The 21,017-nt window shown below is 43.9% G+C and overlaps 1 protein-coding gene across 3 annotated transcripts in view; it reads left to right on the forward strand.

Moving 5' to 3' along the window:
- The window catches only part of LOC144721221 (dynein axonemal heavy chain 3-like), an 814,808-nt gene that overhangs the window by 342,803 nt on the left and 450,988 nt on the right, over nucleotides 1-21,017 (forward strand). Inside the window, exon 17 of one of the 3 annotated variants that reach the window (XM_078598660.1) lies at nucleotides 7,995-8,198. In XM_078598660.1, the coding sequence (XP_078454786.1) occupies nucleotides 7,995-8,198 (204 nt within the window). Of the gene's footprint in view, nucleotides 1-7,994; nucleotides 8,199-15,895; nucleotides 16,095-21,017 lie in introns of those variants that run through there. The other 2 variants (XM_078598658.1, XM_078598659.1) reach the window with 2 other exon arrangements.

Consider the following 21,017-nt stretch of genomic DNA (forward strand, 5'->3'; position numbering starts at 1 on the left):
CCGCGATGTCAATACACTGCGTGCCGTGCCTCTCTAGAGCCGGCATTACACAGTGACATCCTGCGATGTCACTACACATGTGGGTGATTAGTCCACCTGCTGTACTGCCTTCTCCTGGCGAGCCGGGATATGGCACCTCAGCGCCCAACGAGAACACCAGTGTGTGAGATCCACCAACTCTTGCTTCCTCGGCAGTGCTGCACGACAGGCCATGCGCAGCCTAGCCACGGTGCTGCACGACAGTCCACGTGCATAGCCACCAATGCCCGGCTATAAAAGCAAAGGGTTTCCATGATCAAACAAGCGTCAAGTGGCACTCATCTCCACTGATGGTGGCACAGTCTCGGTCGCAAATATTCAGCATTCGCATGGGATTGGCCGGTTTCTTTAGCAGAATGATAGCGTGGATTCCTGCAAAGGGGCATGTGTTTCAATTAATAATGCTGGTATCACGGGATGAATCAACCCACACTTTGCGTATGAACTTACAACCTGCTGATTGGGAGTTGAATACTACAAATAGAATGCCATGTGGATGGATTACTGTAAAAATAATAGAGTAAGTAATATTAGTTCTCATTTCTTGATGCAACTAATTAAATTTTCGATAAGGGCAACTTGGTATAAATATTTGAAAGGATAATCGAGGACATTCATTGTTTGATATTAATATATTAATGTTTGATAATTGAAATTGATTTATTCAAGTAAGTAATTGATTTTGGTGGAATACATTACTTTGTTCATGTAAAATAGGTATACTTTAGGTTATAACTTACACAGACCTGAATATTAAACGGTGGAGTTCGTACTTTTGTGTGCATTTCGAGATCAGTACAGAAGCAATGTGGTCGCAGCCATAGCCGAGTTAATCAACTTTTTGGCTGAAAATATTTTACCATTATTTAGGGCAGGTATTGTTGTTTCATCAGAGTGATTCACCATTTATTGACCGTGGAGGTATGCTGGGCTGAGTCGACTCCTGATCTGGGTTTGAATTCGCTACCTTCAGCTTGTGAGCCGTGCGATTGGGCCACAATGCAAGTGGCCTGGTTGAGTAGCGATAAGGGGAGGGATGGAGAAGCATTTGAGGGGAACAGGGATTCCACGTCATGCGGTAACCACTTTCATTACTTAGCAAGTATTATGTTCAAATCACGGTTGCTGAGCACAGGCTAAAATGCCCAAAATGCTAATCAGCCAGCAACAAACAGCACTATTGCAGGTGTAATAGCTCAAATGTAATGGCTTTATCGCATTAATCACGGATATATGAATTTGGGAAAATAGACGATGGGAGGGAATTACAAAGTGGAGCAGTGCGAGGGAAGAAGCAGAAAGAGAAGAGTTGTGACCTGCAGCTTTGGTGGCACGGTGGCGAGATGTTAACTACCTCGCCCGGTGTACAGGGCATCATAGGTTCGATCCCGACCCTGACGATGCCTCTATATATGGATTTTGTATACTCTCCCCGTGGTCACGTAGATTTTTCTCCAGGTCCTCCGGTTTTTCCCTCCACATTAAGAAAGAGCCATACAGCTCAGTGGGCCTTACATAGTTAAAAAAAGAAATCCAAATATACATGGTTGAGTTTTTATCATGTGGTGGTTGAATGCAGTGTGGATGAGACGACGCAGCCAGCCTGTTAGAACAACATGAGGAATCAGTAGAATCAGAATTAGAATATTTGTTTATATTGGAGGAATCTGATAAGCTATACAGCTTTTTTTTACAGATGTCCAGAAGGGGCGAGTAAGAACATTACAACAACAAACAGTACACAAACACGATAGCAGTGCAAAGTACAAGAATGGTAAACAAATCACACAAACAAATAAAACTAAACCATTCCAATGCTACCAAGCAAAGCCCAACGAGGTACTAACTTATTTTTCAGAAGCGACCTGGCCCCAAATGATAGCTCAACAAAGGGGCCCGTCATTTGAACATTTATAGCAGCAAAATTATACTGGTAGGAACCTCCTGGTTACACCAGCCCACAGGGGATTATTGTGTCCGTCGTGCAGGGAGGGGCTGGGTGGGGAGGGAGGGGCTGGGTGGGGAGGGAGGGGCTGGGTGGGGAGGGGAGGGTGGGGAGGGGCTGGGTGGGGAGGGTGGGGCTGGGTGGGGAGGGGAGGGTGAGGAGGGGCTGGGTGGGGAGGGTGGGGAGGGGATGGTCACCCCGTGGTGCCCTTATAAAACTCAGCGTTTAAACTACTCACGCCGGCTTGTGCCCGCCCTCACAGTCGCCCATATTTGCGGAATACACCACGCCGCCGTTGACCCTGGCCATTGACCGAGCAACCCAACGTTCCTACCAGCTCCCTCCGCAGGAATGTGTTCTAAATAATTTCAACGCATGTGTCTAAATGTGGAGGGAAAAACTGGAGGACCCGGAGAAAAATATCCACGGGACCACGGGGAGAACATGCAAGCTCTAAGTAACTGTTGTTTTAACAATAGAATAGTGATAAGCAAGCGACTGGTCACTGCTGAGTGGGTGGCTGGAGTGATTCACTGAGTTCTGCATCATCAATCAATCTGACTGCTTTACATTGAATTTCATAAAAAGTAGACAAAATATCCCACAAGTGCTGGGTTCCAATTTATATGTAGCCTTATCGACCAACAAATGCATGTCAGTTATGCACCATGAATTGCAAATGTCCATTCACTGAGAAACAATCGATGGCAATGATACATTTGCTCAAAATACTGATATATTAGTCGAGAGAGAAAATCTGTGGGGACTGGATCCAGTTCCGTGAAATCATAAATAATAGTAACCAAGTCGATCCGGATGACGATTGCTAACCAGCTCAACACGGACAAGAAGAGAAGTAGAGGTCACGGTGGAGCGAGGCCAGGAGGAAGGCAGTTGTGTTTCATGCGCAGGGTGGCGGAGCCTCAAACCAGCTGCCCACGCAACTCGTTGGTGGTGGCGGTGGCAGCTTCTCACTGCTCGGACTCTTCAAGAGACTCCTCGATGAGATCCTAGAATATTCGAGCGACTACTCACAACCGAACGAGCCAGATGGACGAAATGCCCCCGTACATCTCGTTTGTGTAACCTTCCTGATGTTCTTATGATTACGTCTATAACACTGATTAATAAAAGAAAAAAAGAAACTCAACACATTCGTCAATAACGCTGTGGCCTTCAAATGCAAAATATATAGCCGGCGACGTTTTGGCCAATGGCCTGTCTTCATGGCAAGTTGTGAATTGTGGTGCAAACGCAGCATCGCCAAATGATCTGTTTCCATGAGACTGGGCGTGGCACTGCAGTTGGGAAGCTCTACTCACACTCGTTTCAATTCTGTCCATCATCTCTGCAGAGGCAATAAAGTGAATGGCACCTTTTTGGGCAGACGGCAGTTGTCCAGTCATAGAACTGTGGAATTTGAAAATAATGGACGGGGCAACCAAAGCAGCTGAGCACACTTTGACTTTTACCGATATTGCAAGAAAGCCTCATCCACACAAAAAACCATAAATGCATTGAAAGTACGATCATATTAACACTCTTGCCTTTGCAGTCAGGCATAAATAATTAAGCCTATGAAATCAAGCTTTGATTTATTTTATAAATAACTAAGTGGCTGAACTGTGATATTTATTACTTGACATGAATAATTTAAATGATAAAATCAATTATAAGTTAATTGCCTGTATCAGTATCCGAGCTCTTAATGTGAATCTTAGGAGTTAAATAGCCCGGTGCTTCATTTTTGTCAAATGTTCCTTATCATCGAGATTGTTTTTGGTAAGAACCTCGCCTTTATGTCTCGATCAGCAGATAATCATCGCCACACATGCACCTGAGGGGAATAAAACTCATATGTAAGATGGCGTATTAAGCGCTCTAGAGATTTGGTGTTTACTAATTCCCAGGATGCTACTTTTGATCGATGGCTAATGCCGAAAGGTGACTCTTCAATGAAAAAAACTAACTCTCGCATTATGCAATATTTTAAATAATAAGCATCACCGAGTTTTGAGACTCATTATGAAGGTTGCTTATGCTTGCAATGTGTGATTAACACCTCACTGAATATTCCAGCTTGGTACATTTTTGCATTTCATTACACTACGTAACACAATTTATGTTCCTGGGTCGTACGTGTTATTTCGTAATTGCTTATGCCTAAAAAGTATATAAAATGGCTATTATTCCCCACAAACTTTGCTTTTGTGACCAGGACAGTGATATTTTGATGAGAAAACGGGCGAATTTGTGTCATTTTGTTCACATCAAGTCAGAAAAAAAAGCATATGAATCAAAATTCACATGTATTTATACTAAAGTAATACAAAAATGACTATAAAAGATTTAGAAGTGAGTAGTTTTTCGATATTTACGATTATACTGTAAATCAGCTCCCAAATGTATTCTCCCATGTTCTCGTTATACTGTCCTTGGTAGTGGCGTTCAAAGTCCAGTATATCCTGGTGGAAGCACTCGCCTTGCTCCTTTGACTTTGCTCCCATGTTCTTCTTGAATTTATCAAGATGAGCATCATGGATATAGACTTTGAGGGACATCCTACAGCTCATTGTGCCGTAGTTCTTCACCAGAGTCTCAACCAGCTCCACATAGTTTTCGACCTTGTGATTGCCCAGGAAGCCACGAACCACTGCGACAAAGCTGTTCAAGCTGCTTTCTCCTTACTAGTGAGCTTCTTGGGGAATTCATTCAACTCCAGGATCTTCTTTATCTGTGGTCCGACGAAGACACCGGCTTTGACCTTTGCCTCAGACAGCTTAGGGAAGAAGTCTTGAAGGTACTTGAAGGCGGCCGACTCCTTATCTACAGCTCTGACAAATTGTTTCATAAGGCCCAATTTGATGTGCAGTGGTGGCATCAGCACCTTCCGGGGGTCCACCAGTGGCTCCCACTTGACGTTGTTCCGCCCCACAGAGAACTCGGTCTGCTGTGGCCAGTCCCATCTGTGGTAGTGCGCCTTGGTGTCCCTGCTGTCCCAAAGGCAAAGATAGCAGGGAAACTTTCTAAAACCGCCTTGGAGACCCATCAGGAATGCCACCATTTTGAAGTCTCCGATAACCTCCCAGCCGTAATCATCAGAACAAAGGCAAGACCTCTTCGGCAGTACTCAACTCAACCCAATTAGTCTCTATGGTTAAGGACATGGTACTATCTCCTGATGACATCCTCGTCAGCTTTGATGTAGTATCTTTGTTTACCAAAGTCCCAGTACCGGACACCCTAACAATAATTGAGGACTTAGTCCAACATGGATTGAATTCTGATGCACCTGCGCTGGTTAGGCATTGCCTCACCAACACCTATTTTACCTGGAATGGCACCTTCTACAAACAGAATGAGGGTACCCCTATGGGCTCCCCTTTGTCACCAGTTATAGCCAACATGTTCATGGAAAAGTTTGAATCAGACGCCATCCAGACATCCACCCTGCGTCCTTCCCTGTGGAAGAGGTATGTGTATGACACTTTCGTCATCTGGCCACATGGCCTCCCAGCATTGAACCACTTCTTGGACCACATCAATTCTAGACACCCATCCATCAGATTCACCATGGAAGTGGAGAAAGACGGTAAACTACCATTCTTGGATATTCTGTTTGAGAGGAGGCCTGACGGATCCTTGGGACATTCTGTCTACAGGAAAGCCACCCACACAGATTCCTACTTGAAACCGGATTCCCACCACCACCCATCTCAAAAGAATTCTCTCATCAAAACGCTATACCACAGAGCCCATGGCATTTCTGACAAACACCACCTGACCGGTGAATTAAGACATGTACATCGGGCCCTCAGGATGAACGGATACTCTGACCGTACTATCCGCCAAGCTGTCTCTCCCACCACACAGAAACAGCCACATGAAACTCCGACCAAAACCATCACGTTACCATACATAGCAGGCGTGACCAAAAAGATCTCCAAAATTCTAAACAAACATAAGATCCAAGTCCGATTCAGTACAGTGCATAAAATCCGTGATCTGATTCCATCTGTGAAGGATGTCGTTCCTGACTTACAGTATCCTGGAGTCTACAAATTGAGTTGCATTTGTGGTGATTGCTACATTGGAGAAACGAAACGTCATGTTTCTGATCGTGTCCGCGAGCACAAGTCAGATCTGAAACACGGCAGAACTGATTCTTCTGCCGTTGCCGATCATTGCTACAACTCGGTGGGCTCTCATGAAATTGTCTTTTCCGAGACCAAGGTTCTCTGCAAACCTCCCGGCTACCATCAAAGGTTTGTACACGAAGCCATACAAATATACAAACACAGACATAATTTCAACCGTGATGATGGGTACAAACTTAGTAATCATTGGAAAGATGTTATCAACCACGCAAAAAAGACTTAATTACAATTTTTTGGACCATCTTATCTGACAGGCACTATTTTACTTTACTTTACCGAGTGTTAACATCCCCAGTTATTTTTTAACAGTACTCTCTTCATTGTTCAGCCAGCATTGGTATAAACATGGGCATTTTCGTTCTTTTGTCTATCATGTGTATCAGACCTCCCCTCCCCCTCTCTGTCCATTGTGTTGGCGTGTGCAGTAGTTTGTCGCTTGCGCACAATCGCTTCCACGCCGTCGCCCACCCTTTTGGCCCCGCCCCCCCTCCCTCCCGATACGTTCCATTCATTGGCTACCATATTCTGATGAGCTCCCCCCTCCCTCTCCTCCCCCCTCGCTTTTAAGGGATTACATCTTGAATCATTGCCTCACTTGATGCAGCTAATCTCGCTGTGACGGTCCCACCTGATGACGGAGACTTGTGTTGCCTCCGAAACGTCGTGATTTTTGTTTTTATTTTATTTTATTTTCATTAATTTTGATGTTTTATCTACGTGACTTTACCAAAAAAACCTAAGAATATTCTAGAATGTTCTTTACTCAGCACTGAATCTATCTGAAATGTTCTGGAAAATAGGTCAATTGAAAAATATCACTCTCCTGGTCACATAAGCAAAGTTTGTGGGAAATAATAGCCATTTTCTCTACTTTTGAGGCATAAGCAATTAGGAAATAACACTTACTACCAAGCAACAAAAAAAATTGATACACTGTTTTTGTTTAAACAGACACCGGGTGTAACCGTCAATCACATCAGAACATCAGCAGGCCGATGCGCACATCTCCTTTATGAACGGAAAATTAATGACAAGCTATAGCAGTGCAACTGTGGGCATGTAACCTAAACAATGGGCCACATATTAAACCACTGTAATCTGCATTCCTTCGATGGAGAAGGAACAGCAAAACTACACAAACTTTTCGTTTGAAGCCCTCTCTTGGCTAGCAGACCTCGACATTAGCATTTAGCTCTTGAACATATTTGCCATGCGCAAGTCCCATTTAAGTGAAAAATAAAAATGTATTTGATGGGGTTTTGTCGATTCATTGGTAAACAGACTGTGACGGTGAGCTCACCACACTTGAGAACGTGGTTTAATCACAGGCACCTGCCTAAATTTGAGCGCAAGATCTCATCACCGTGGATTCAGTGATCTGACACGGACATTAACTCCCCGAGCCACCCAGCCACCCCAAACAGCAACATTAAAGTGGCAATCACGGTAAAATATTTTCATCTGTTACACACAATAAGTATATAAATAATATGCTGCCCTTTTTTCATTTCACTTCTGGACGAAGATCCTCACAAGATGCATCACTTGTGAAGGTCGTTTGACCATACTTCACCATGCTGATCAGTGTGAGTTGTTGGAGGGGAGTGCCCAGGATCAGTAAAGATGCTGATTCGCCTCTGATGTTTGCTGGAACTGGGAATGGCTGAGAGTGCAGTGTGCGAATCACTGCAGCCCTACTGAAGTCATAGCAACGTAGAATTGTCACCGCTGGCTCAGGGCTGTATGCTCATTCGAGTAGGAAATCACTGTAAATTTAGTTTTGTGAGGTGAAGGCACGGGAGAGCGATCGTGCTTAGCCTCCGCCCGGCGCTGCCCCTTGGTGTCCTCCGCAGTGGCTGACGGAGCGCGCGCGGAAGCTGGCCACGGTCATCGGCGGCCACGCGGCTTCCGCCTCGGAGAGGTTCAACCGCGAGGTGTGCGCACGGTACGAGGCGGTGGTGGAGCGTGCCACAGGCCTGGCGGAGAGCACCTACGGCCTGGTGCAGCTGCAGGAGTACGTGGACAGCCTGCACACGGGCGAGCTGCAGCATCTCAAGGTACGCGCGCACGTGTGCGTACACGTGTGTCTGTGTGTGTGGTGCTGGAGAGCGGTGGGGTAGCGGTTAGCGCGCTCCGCTGCGAATGACCAACACTAGTGGCGATTATCTGAACCGGTCCTGGTCCTCCGCAAGGTCGACTCAGCCTCAAATTAGTACCTGCTACGATGTGTAAACATCGCCAATAGGGAGAAAAAGGCACCCGGACGTGGTGCTGGTCACCCACCCACTTGGGTTCCGTGACGATCTTCATAGGTGCTCGCTAACAGCATTTGCCCCAAAAGTCTGTTCATGCTATAGGGGGATCTGTGTCTTTGTGGTTGCATATCAAACAGCCAATGATTGGAACAAGGTCTCCCCGTGAGGTAATGGAGGATTTTACAACCGACATTCATGTTAATTAATTTTACATTTTGAATAATTCTGAACGCTTGTTATTGCGCACACGTGTTCGTCCAGTCCATCACGAATGCCACGCGTTGATCACACAGAGTAGGCTCTTTGAAACAACGCCATTTTAAGTCTGTCACAAAACGAGCTCACACTCGAGCATGGGATCCCAAACAACTGCCGACGGTAGCTGGTTCCAGGTGTCCGGGTCAGAGACCCCGGTGAAACCACGTTGGCCGTATGACCGCACAAGGTTTGCGCTGTGCGGGTAGCAGCAGCAGGATCAGCGTGGCCTGTGGATTGTAGACAGCATCGATTGGGGTCCGTTGAGGCTGAAAACTGTGCACTGCTAGGCAAGAGACGATGGAGTGGATTGGTGCAGACTCTCGGAGACAAGTAGGCATAGTTTGTAAACATGCCTATGTTTGATAGGTAGCCAATGTAATAATCTGGACGTGTGATAAGTTTTGCCACTTTAAATGTGATACGTTCATATTTTGTACATTGGTGTTTGCCACCGGACAACATTGCTCATTTAAGCTGTAATCAATAAACGTTAAACCATATATTATCCATTCGCATCAAGCAATTACACGTATTAGCCAGGGCTGGGTGATGCCTGCTAAAGGCCTCGGGCCATTCGAGTTTTGTTTATGCCGAACACTCTTCTGCTGTTGGCTTTTGGCTTTATTCAGCTCTAAAGTTTTAAACGTGATGTACAAATTGCAGAGCTACATCTCCATTAAAATTAACAAACGACTTAAATTGTGGCCCATAACCGGTAGTCGTGGATATAACACAAAGAGTAATGCCATGGCCCTAATTACCAAATTCAACTGTAGGATGTATCATAGTGCCACAGTATTGCGTTTCAACCGTTACGAAGCGGGAGATATATTTCTGGGGGGCCCTCAATATTCGAGCCCCCCGGCTGTGGTCCCAAAAGCTCCCCCCCTACCGCGTAAATCCAGCCATGCTCATAAATTGTTGTGGATTCCAGTGGTTTGTGCGTAAAGTATCAGCAGAGCGTGTACAGGGTGAGACATTGGTGATAAAGATTTTCACATATTCATAATGGTTCATCACATTTAATTCCATAATGGTTCATCATGTTTAATTTCGTATGTACGTTACCGTTATTCTCTGTGTCTCTCACATTAGTAACTTCAGGCGTATTTTCATAAATATTAATACATACGTGTGTGTGTGTGTGTTTCTAATGTATTTTCTTGGAACGGAGATTGCATTCTATTAAGTGTGTCTGTGTATCACCACCGCATACGGTGGAGTGTCTATGAAATATGTTCACGAATTGAAGGGCAATGCTCATGGTCCCTGAGTCGGGGCTCAGTCGGAAGACATTTTTCAAATTCCAATTAGTGTATGATGATTGTATAAAACTTTCCAACGTTGAAATTTGACATTCGGTGAAATCTTAATCTCCTAAATATTATTTTACAAAAATAAACAGGGCAAACTACCTGAACCCAAAATCTCCAGGTCTTAAGCAAGCATCCAGAGAATCCACTATTCACATAAATTGTGGCTTCAAAAAAAAGGTTGTATTGGCAAAAATGAGTGGACATTTTATCACCAAACCGAGATGGTGCTCATCTCTGTTGGCAACCCTGAGACAGTGGTAGAATTTCCACATTTTAGGCAACGGTGGCTACGCAAGCAGCCCATAATCCAGCACTGTGGAGGCAGTGAGGGTTGGTGGATCGCACACACGTGTTGCGAAACTTCCTTCCCATGGGGCGTCCGAGGAGGAGCCATGCCCTGGCTCGCCCGGAGAAGGCAGTACAGCAAAAAATGTGGACTCCACCAGAGCTCGGGCAATTGTTGTAGCTGACTCACCGTGTGACTGCCTTCCCGCTTGTCGACAGTTCCTCGCTCATCTCGGTCGTTGTCTTCGTGTGAGAGTTGGAGAACACTGTTTGGCGAGTAACAACATTCAAATGTTAACACCATTATTTATATTGCTCCCATGATAGAGCCAGTTTTTCCGTCAGAAAGCCACTGTTGATTTTCCCTCCAAGTCGTACTGATTTTATTAACCATGGTGGGATGTACATCATGGGATCTCCTTTGCCAGTACCAAAATATGATGATAGGTTTTTCCCTTTTTTTCTGGCAACAAACAGGTGTTAAGATGTTAACACACCAAACTGAAACCTTTTACAAGGGATCATGTCTGCATTAACCACAATGCTTGTGGTCAGAATGCAAACAAAAAACATAATCTGATAATATATGCATTGTCCTTGAAACTGATTGGTCCACACCAGAGACAGCTTTCTTTCGTCTCAAACGGTGTTAGACCAGAGGACGCTAAAGGGCGTACAGCCCAAAGACAACGCACTATCAGAGAAATGAGAGCTCGGGGTGAGCATCTACATCATGGGACCTCCTTGGCCAGTACCAACATATGATAATAGGTTTTACCTTTTTTTATATATATATTATCAGAGTATGTTTTTTGTTTGCATTCTGACCACGAGCATTGTGGTTAATGCAGACATGATTCCTTGTTAAATGTTTCAGTTCAGTGTTTTAACATCTTTACACCTGTTTTGTTGCCAGAAAAAAGGGGAAAAATCTATTATCATGGTGGGATGTTGGGTTGGGTGTTTACCGTGGCAGGGATATGTATTTTAATTTCAGTCAATTGCTATAACTATTGCACAAGCTGGCCATTACCACGTGTTGATCTGCCTGATAGTTCCCAATTTTAATTAACCGAGTGAGTCACTGTGCAGATGAGCATGCTGCTCGTACAATCCATACAATCAATACTTTTGACAGACTCATTAAATGCTAAACAAAAGGCTGGTGCCGATATTACAATACCCTGCATGCGTTTTGTACTCCGATTAGCACGGTTGGCCTAAGTGCGGTGCAAAAGAAGTTCAACATAAATGCGTACATACTGGACACCTTGCAGACTTGTGATAAGTGCTTGTGTACTTTTACTTCATAATCTGGACACGACTTGTAGAGATGCGTCGTCTCTTCTACACGTTTCCCTGACCCTCCTGCCCCTCAGCCGTGCTCTCAACTCGGTGTTTCTCATTCATTTTGTTCATCGTCTGCGATTTCTTCTCGTACTTAATTCTACACAATGCGATTCACTTTGGCTGTTGTCGTTGTTGCTCTTCGCCAAACGGAACGGGGTCCTTCATTAGCGTTCGCTTCTGATCGTTGCGTCTCATCACAGAGATGCGTCGCGTGCATCTTGCCATGGTTCTCAGTCAGTGACCCTGTTTCCCCAATCCATATATATCGCACCCATCAGTATGCATTGGTTGGAGACTTCTTCCATCCAGGCACGCTGGCAGCATGCCAATGCGGCCGCTTAATACGTGCGAACGCATACCCCGCGAGCCTTGCGTATTGACCGCACATTCTATACACTCAGCGGCGCTTGAACGGGTGCAGAGATTGTGTGGGAGGGATGGTTCAATGACTGAGCACTGGCTCCTTATGCAGGAGGTTATGAGTTGGAATCCCAGCAAACATTCGTGAATATATCGTCGTGACAATCTAAATTGAACTGTCTCTGTCGATTCTATTTAAATCCTCCAAATCCACATATTTCAAATGCTATGTAAGGTCAATAGGTGAATGCAAGTCTTAAAATAACACCTGCTGGACTTTTTAAGGTTAAAGATTGTCTTCTCCATAAATAGCTTCAAAATAAACGGATGTAAGTGATCGCTTGACCCAGACGGCCTCCTTTACATTCTCTCCTCATTCCCTTTTCTCTCATGAATCATTGAACACAGTGAAAAATATGTTTATTTTGATGTTTGTGATTTTGCAGTGCGTTATAATTCTCACTGCATTGCTATCGTTTTAAAATCAGCAATGCCGTGCTTAAACAAGCGATGTTCAAGCTCTGCTCCAGAGTTGGAGATTCCACACTGCTGTGGCAAGGACGGCTGCTGTTTACATTCGCATGATGTGAATCCGTAGAGCTCATCATCCCCACGGGGGACGTTGGGCTTTGTTGACCTGCGACTGGGATTAGTGCGCTGGGATTTTGAACAGATGAATTGCAGGCACCGCACTGATGGAGTGGTGTGGAAGCACGGGATGAAAACGCTTCAGCAGGGAGGTGTTAGCCAAGGGGACCTTTACCAAGATGCTGGGTTCAAACCAGGCAACTATCCATGATTAAACAAGGCTCTTCAAATGCAGGGAATTGGTGGTCTAGAACTGGTCACCAATGACTACACACACACAAAAACAACAAATCAATAATAATCATGTCACATTTATCCAGTAAAGCCTTGCTGAGCAACGGGACCCATTTCTGCAGTAGAATTTTGTGCAAAGGCTGTTTGGCCAATTCCATTCTAAAGAGTGTTATACATGTGTGAGGTAACTGTAGGACCCATAAAAAATCCATGCCTACAAATAAATCCAAGAGATAATACGATCGAAAGAGCCACACAGAATCAAAAATCTGTATTCTGTGATGCCATTTCTTGGCCACCTTGCAGTCCAACGGGCTGGTAGCATCACAGATCTATGTGAGCCACCAACCATTGGCTCCAAAGCACTGGGTTAGAGACGTGTGACACTAAATAACTTGAATGGGGCACCACGGTAGCGAGATGGTAACTACCTCGCCTGGTATACAGGAGGTCATGGGTTATATGGAGTTTGTGTGTTCTCCCCGTGGTTGCTTGGATTTTTCCCTCAAAATTTAGAAACGTGCATTTAGAGTATTTGGCCGCTCTAAATTTCCACGTGATAAGCAGCTTTGTTGAGCTCTAATTTGTGGCCAGGTCGCTTCTGAAACAGGAGCTAGATAGCTCGGTGGGCCTTACCTGATAAAATACAAAAATAAATAACTCAATTTGTGGTATTGCAACTTCGAAGTTTCCAGATTTTAGTATGTTTACCAAGTAAAGAACATTATATGAAAGCCGTTTCCAAATGTGTGACAGCGTGTGCCGATAAGGTGCTTATTTAGGGCCTTCAAAAGTAGTTATGTCTCCGCAACTGGGGCTGTTCTCATCGCGAAATTTTCAAGCCGTCCAAAATGGACATACATCTCATGAAATGATGCCAAGAGCAAACTAAGATTTTTTTTAGAAGTGTTACCAAAACTGGCAGGCATTTAGAGATTCATGCCCCACCTCGTCGATGAATTGCCACAATACAGAGTGACAGTTACATTCAGGGGGTAGATTACTTATTTATGGTCTCGTTTTCATCACCTAATTTGCATTGTTTCTAAATAGAATTGATCTTGTTTACTGCAGTTTTATTGCCACTATTAGCATGTATGTTACTTCATTACGGAATTGGTATGCTAGTTTAACACGTATGCTTTCGCGACCAATATTATTCATAATTAAGGTTTTCGGGTTACATAATACATTGTCACGCACACATTTCAATGCACGTAACACGTGGGAAATAATTTACTTTAATTGGTAAAATAGATCAATTGTTACATGCCGAATAACTGGACCATCTCGAATAAAGCTAACGATTCCAGCAGAGGGATCGCAGAAAAAAATGCGGTAAATGTCACAGTTCTTTTAATATATTTGACTACTGTATATAGCAACCAGTTAATCAGCCTCATCCAAAACTCGGGCACTGGTCACCTGCGGTTTGTTGAAGTTCACACCCATGACGTTGAGTAACGCCAACGTGACCTTGTGCATCTGCAGATCGGGCTTTATTTTGGTGCTTATGAAACGCGGTACAAATATGCGACAAGATAAAACAGGAAGTGAGATACATCCACGATACCATTAATGTCCGGGGGCTTTGTGTGATTTGTTTTCCAGAGGGGAATTTCCCGGTTATTGAGCAGAGCCAAGCGAGCATCCCAATTAATCACCTGTTCCACACCTGCATCGCTGCTGGAGACACGACTTTTTTTTCTCACCACAGTTGCCACGGCCACAGAAGGGAATCGGCAAATTTGTGTCTCCTCGTTGTGGAAACAGGGGAGGCAGCAGGATAGGGGCAGCCAGCGCCAATAAAATTGTGCCGTCGATCAATAGCGCGTGCAAAGGCCTTTCTCGCCATGAAAAATTAATTTTTCTCTGTGATGGACTATTGAACAAAAAACCCGCATGTTGAGATTATGCCGGGGTGATCACATTAAAGGTTAGATACCAGCAGCTCTAGATGTGGCAATATTTCCTCCCACATCACTGCAGCGCCGGTTATTTGTGGCGTGTGGCTAGCTTCAATCTGGGCTATTTAATACATGAAACGTTTATGATTGGGATTGATCAAATTTCCATCAAAGCGTCTCCCCGCTCGAGTGAGTGCGGGGCGGCTTGAATCTCCGCCGGAGATCCTGAGCTCGCGAGGAAAGTTCCACGTTGACACGGCAGGAGCGTTAAGCGTATTTGGCTGCTATACATCTCCACGTGACAAGCCACTTCGTTGAGCTATCATTTGTGATAGCCAGGTCGCTTCTTAAAAAATAGCCGTATATCTTCTTGGTTCTTTCGGTAAAGTCACGTAGTCTGACGCTGTCTCCCCGACAGACCTGGTCTTCACCTGAGGACGGCTGCTTGCGTTGTGACCGAAACGTCGTGAGAATTATTTATTATGTTTTATTTTATTATTTCCCTTCTACGTGACTTTACCGAAAGAACCAAGAACATGAATCCCTGCAGTCACGAAAGCTTTAAATCGAAATAGCTGTATAGCTCAGTGGACCTTACCTGGTAAAATAAAAATAGGTTAAAACACATTACTGTGTGACAAGATGGGATTTGTGAACATTTATATAAAATTATATTTGCACTGTACACAAATACTGCACTGGGTGTTGGCGGTTAATTGGTTAGGGTGGATATGGGACATACTGTACTGCCTAGCAAGTTAAGGAAATAAATTGCGTAGATAACGTTACGGATATTAATAAAAACAATAAAACATAATTACGAATAGAACGTGTCTCACAAATATGGAGCATTTGTGAGACATACGCTTGCAAGAGGCAGTACAGCAAGAAGGTTGTTGATCTGTGTATCATTTTAGTGTCATCTGGGTCATCTATGTGTCTATGTTGTGTCTCTCTCTCTGTGTCTCTGTGTTGTCTCTCTCTGCTTGTGTGTCTGTCTGTGTGTATCCGTGTCTGTGTTTTACCTCTCTCTCAAATTTAGTTATACCTGATGACGATTGCGTGTTGCAATCAATACGTCGTATTTTGTTATTTAATTTATTTTCTTTCTACGTGACTTTACCGAAAGAACCAAAGAGTAAAAACTAAAATGTTCTACAAAAGAAAGCAATTATCCAATCATTTCAAGCAACGTTCTTCTAACTTAGAATGATTCTTGAGACTCATTTAGGATTTACTGCGCAGTCGAATGAAGGGAGGAAAGAGGGAATAACAGCCTTGGCGTCCATCTTATTTGAAATGCTAATGGCGAGTGGAAGCATTGTTGCGTTGCGCCGGCATTCGGAAGGTCCGTGAGTTAAGATTCCAGACGAGGGTCGATTTAGTCCATTTCCTCGAAGGTGATTATTGTAAGGAGAGTACCTTTTTTTCTTTCTTTGGTGGGAAGTCGGAATTGTTTTGTCCCATTGAGAAACTAACTTCTGCCATCAAAGCGTTACAATTTTCATCACCGGCTCAGGTTCGCCAATGGAGATAAGCACCACTGAAGGCCATTGATTATGGGGTTTTTAAGCCTGTGCAGTAATGTAACAAGTGCTTTAATGCTGGGGTATGATAATGAGTAGAAAATTACTTTATTTTAAAATAAGGCACAGTAATAAGTACGAGCCTGTGTGCACTTTTTAATATCACTTTCTCAAAACTGTTTGACCTTTGCTCGGTCAAACATATTTTCTTATGAATTCATACTCAGTATGTCGCGCATATTTATCTGTGCGTGCGTATGTGTACATGTAATTTATTGCCGCTTCAGAGACTGTCATAAATAAAAAATGCGATAACTGAATTGTCTGTTAATTAATCTATGTGCTTCACAGGACTTTTTTTCTTCTGATGACTAAAAAAGACCCGCATATCGCCTTGAATAGCGAGGCTGTAGCTAAAGATACCATTATTACATTTACCTATTAAGAAACAAATTCCACTTTCTTTTTAAACACTCCCCTGTGTGGTTACTGTTAAAGAGAACTGTACGACCCACGGTAAAAAATATATATCTAACTTTGGATTTTCATTATTCGTACATTTACAGTTAATCAAAAATGTTGGCACGAGAAAAATTGAATTTCTTATCTCATTTTTTTAATTATTGATATAATTCCCACTTGATTAAATGTCAATTTAAAATGCAAAATGATTCCTTGTTGAAATTGCAAAATGGATCCAGTCTAGCACAGTAGCGGCACAGTGCTGACCTTTATATTGATGCACATCCACTACACATTTGTCCTATTCCACTTTTCATATTTTAAACTTCATCATCCAGCCACAATATATCCACTGTTGGATGAATGCCCGCTCCATGCTATGGCCATCCTTAATGGACTCGCAATGCCACAATCCATCTAGTTCTACTCTGCACTTGAGTTCATCTTGCCACTGCATCTCCTCACGTTTTGGCTACCATTCTGTCATGAGTCTCATCAATCCGCCAACACCCCTTCCTGCCACGATGTGTCCTGCTCAAGCCCACTTACTCTGTCATTCAATAAGTTGGCTCGAATGTGTTCCCTATTCCATGTGTTCTTTCCGTTGCATAGTGCAATTCAAAACGTGGATCTGGTAAATCGCCTGTCAACGTCCACACTTTGTATCCATACGCTCGAAACGTATTTCATATTAACGTGTAAATATGATATCCAGGCAGACGGCACTGTCGATTGAACGTTCAACTTGTGAGTTGGAAATCCCATGGAGCGGTTAACTCTACCCATCATATTCCTCTCGTTGATAACCGAATTATCACTTTGTAGGAAGACAGAAGTCGTTATCCTATTGTAATAGTTGCTTTTGCCATTGGAATGTGGAATTACCACCGCTGACTTAGAGGCCTAAGTGTGAGTTGACCGCTCAGCCAACTTCCCCATTCTGGCTAATTATAGCATCAACTGGAAACTTGGATTATTTTTAACACAAGCCAAGTTGAAATCATTGAGTCAATTAAATTTTGTGATCCTTTTATACCTCAATTTTATTACAGTTGTGTTTTTGCCATCATGCCATGAGATGAAGCTATTTCTACTTGGAACTCGCTCTGTCTCAAGTGAGCAGTGCATCCACTCGTGTTAGAGAATAGCCCGAGAACACATTGCCCCCTCAATAGACCTGTTATACAACACCCGATGGTGCAACCTTCACAGAATATAAATTTCATTAATTTAGCAGTTAAATGCCCCTGCGTCTCAGAACACTTTATGAAATGCTTGAAAGCAGCACGGCGTTGCTGTCAAATGGATATTCAGTTCAAAGTCATAGAATTTGCTTAATTTCTGAAAAGTAAACATTCATGTGTTTTGTTTTTCGTAAGCTTGATACAGCTGAGAATCTGGTTTAATAATGCGTGGCTGCCCAGATTTCAACCAAGGATTTCAATTGTCTTGGATTTCAATGATCCTGGATTGCAATGGTCCTTGATTTCAATGAACCTGGATTGTAATGGTCCTATATTTGAATGGTCCTGGATTTCAATGGTTCTGGATTTCAATGATCCTATATTTGAATGATCGTGGATTTCAATTGTCTTGGATTTCAATGGTCCTGGGTTTCAATGGTGTTGGATTGCAATGGTCCTGGATTTCTATGTTCCTAGATTTAATTGTCCTGGATTTAAATTGTCTTGGATTGCAATGGTCCTGGATTTCAATTAACCTGGATTGCAATGGTCCAGGATTTCAATGGTTCTGGATTTCAATGATCCTGGATTTAAATGGTCCTGGCTCATTGCTCTGAGCCCATGGGCCACTGGACACCGAAAAGTGATGGAATTATCTTTTAATTAAATTTCAGATTTTTTTTTCCTTCTACTTTCCTCAATCCCCCATGGGTAAATATGTATTGACTGTGATTACTAACTAAGTATGTATGCACAGGCAGTAAACCTCTTACATGTGAGGATTAGTGACATTTTTCTCGGTTTAAACCCATGTTTTATGAATACATGTAAAACTGCATAAACAAAAAAAACCCGTAGATTGAATAAAGCCGCCTTGTCATGGCGGCCTCTTCCTTTGATCTTCCTTTGATATTGTTTGGAAGCTGATGCAATATATTAACGAGGTTTCAATCTTCATGCATTTTAATGCTCTGCCATTCTTGTCCCCAGTTTTACAATTAAAACCTGGCTCATGAAATCAATTTCAGGGCTGGCATTTACATTTTCACAGTAAACACACACGCAATGGATTGTGGGAGTTTTAGCAATCAAAGTTGTTGATCCGCTAATTCCTGCGGCTCTCTGAATGGTTAGGCTCTCAACAAGCCTCTTAATTTAATGATAATCTACCGTACCCTGTTAATCCACTGCTGGATGAAGGCCATACTTCATCTCGCTGGTCAGTGCAGGTTGGTAAAGAGGGGGTCCAGGACCAGTTAAGATGCCAGCAATGTTAGCCACGGTCACGAATCAAACTCAGCGCACTAGGCTCTATAAACGCAGCGCGTTAACCTTTGTGCCACCACTGCTCCTCCACTCCTCCTCAACGTAATGTAATAAATACACCGCGACACCACAATAATATACGATGATACTGATCGTTTAGCCATGATTACACAGCAGCTTAAATCGCTGTTGAGTAAACAGTAAACAGAGCATAGCATACATTAATGCGTGCCATATTAATTTCAATACGTGCAGGGACCCCTCTTCCAACCCCACCTTCAGATAGGGGGAATTGTTTCAGGATTGTCTCAAATTATATATGAACCGTGTGAACCTTTATCATATTGTTTCATTGCTTCCTTCATACACGTCTGCTCTGTGAGAAAAAGTGAAAACTATCACCGTCATCTAAATGAACGAACTATTTATTTTTACTGCATTCCCGGCGTTCCTGTTGTACTGTCGCCACCATGTCGTGAGCCCAAGGCAGCATGTAACATTGTCGGACATGAGCTATGGTTAATCCTCCTACAGGAAGACGCACCTTGGATGTCAACTGTTGTTACTTTTATTACGTTATCAAAGAAATATTGATCCATGGCAATACATCTTGTGTGATTCCATAAATTGCAAAAGCCGCCGGTTTTCTTCTGTCAAAACACCTGGCCCATTACATGGTTTGACACCATTACTTGAGTTGTGCACTGTGATTGGTCAAAGGGCCACCACCTGGTGCTGTGGGTTAAACTCGAGGCTGTGGCCCAGTGTTGAGGCTGTGGGTCAGTGTTGGGGCTGTAGGTCATTGTTGAGGCTGTTAGGTCAAGGTTGGTTGGGGCTGTGGGTCAGTGTTAATGCTGTGGGTTAGTGTTGGTTGGGACTGTGGGTCAGTGTTAAGGCTGTGGGTTAGTGTTGGTTGGGACTGTGGGTCAGGGTTGAGGCTGTGGGTTAGTGTTGGTTGGGACTGTAGGTCAGTGTTGATGCTGTGGGTTAGTGTTGGTTGGAACTGTGGGTCAGTGTTGATGCTGTGGGTTAGTGTTGGTTTGGACTGTGGGGACAGTGTTCAGGCTATGGGTTAGTCTTGGTTTGGGTTGTAGGTCAGTGTTGATGCTGTGGGTTAGTGTTGGTTGGGGCGGTAGGTCAGTGTTGATGCTGTGGGTTAGTGTTGGTTGGGACTGTGGGTCAGTGTTAAGGCTGTGGGTTAGTGTTGGTTGGGACTGTGGGTCAGGGTTGAGGCTGTGGGTTAGTGTTGGTTGGGACTGTAGGTCAGTGTTGATGCTGTGGGTTAGTGTTGGTTGGAACTGTGGGTCAGTGTTGATGCTGTGGGTTAGTGTTGGTTTGGACTGTGGGGACAGTGTTCAGGCTATGGGTTAGTCTTGGTTTGGGTTGTAGGTCAGTGTTGATGCTGTGGGTTAGTGTTGGTTGGGGCGGTAGGTCAGTGTTGATGCTGTGGGTTAGTGTTGGTTGGGACTGTGGGTCAGTTTTGAGGCTTTGGGTTAGTGTTGGTTGGGACTGTGGATCAGTGTTCAGGCTGTGGGTTAGTGTTGGATGGGACTGTGGGTCAGTGTTGAGGCTGTGGGTTAGTGTTGGTTGGGACTGTAGGTCAGTGTTCAGGCTGTGGGTTAGTGTTGGTTTGGACTGTGGGTCAGTGTTCAGGCTGTGGGTTAGTGTTGAATGGGACTGTGGGTCAGTGTTGAGGCTGTGGGTTAGTGTTGGTTTGGACTGTGGGTCAGTGTTGATGCTGTGGGTTAGTGTTGGTTGGGGCTGTAGGTCAGTGTTGATGCTGTGGGTCAGAGTTGGGGCTGTGGGATAGTGTTCAGACTCTATGCTAGTGTTGGGGCTGTCGGACAATGTTGACGCTGCTTAGATACCTCACTCTGCAGCTGTG

This window comes from Lampetra planeri, chromosome 11, assembly GCF_965212315.1.
Source record: "Lampetra planeri chromosome 11, kcLamPlan1.2.h2, whole genome shotgun sequence".
NCBI lineage: Eukaryota > Metazoa > Chordata > Hyperoartia > Petromyzontiformes > Petromyzontidae > Lampetra > Lampetra planeri.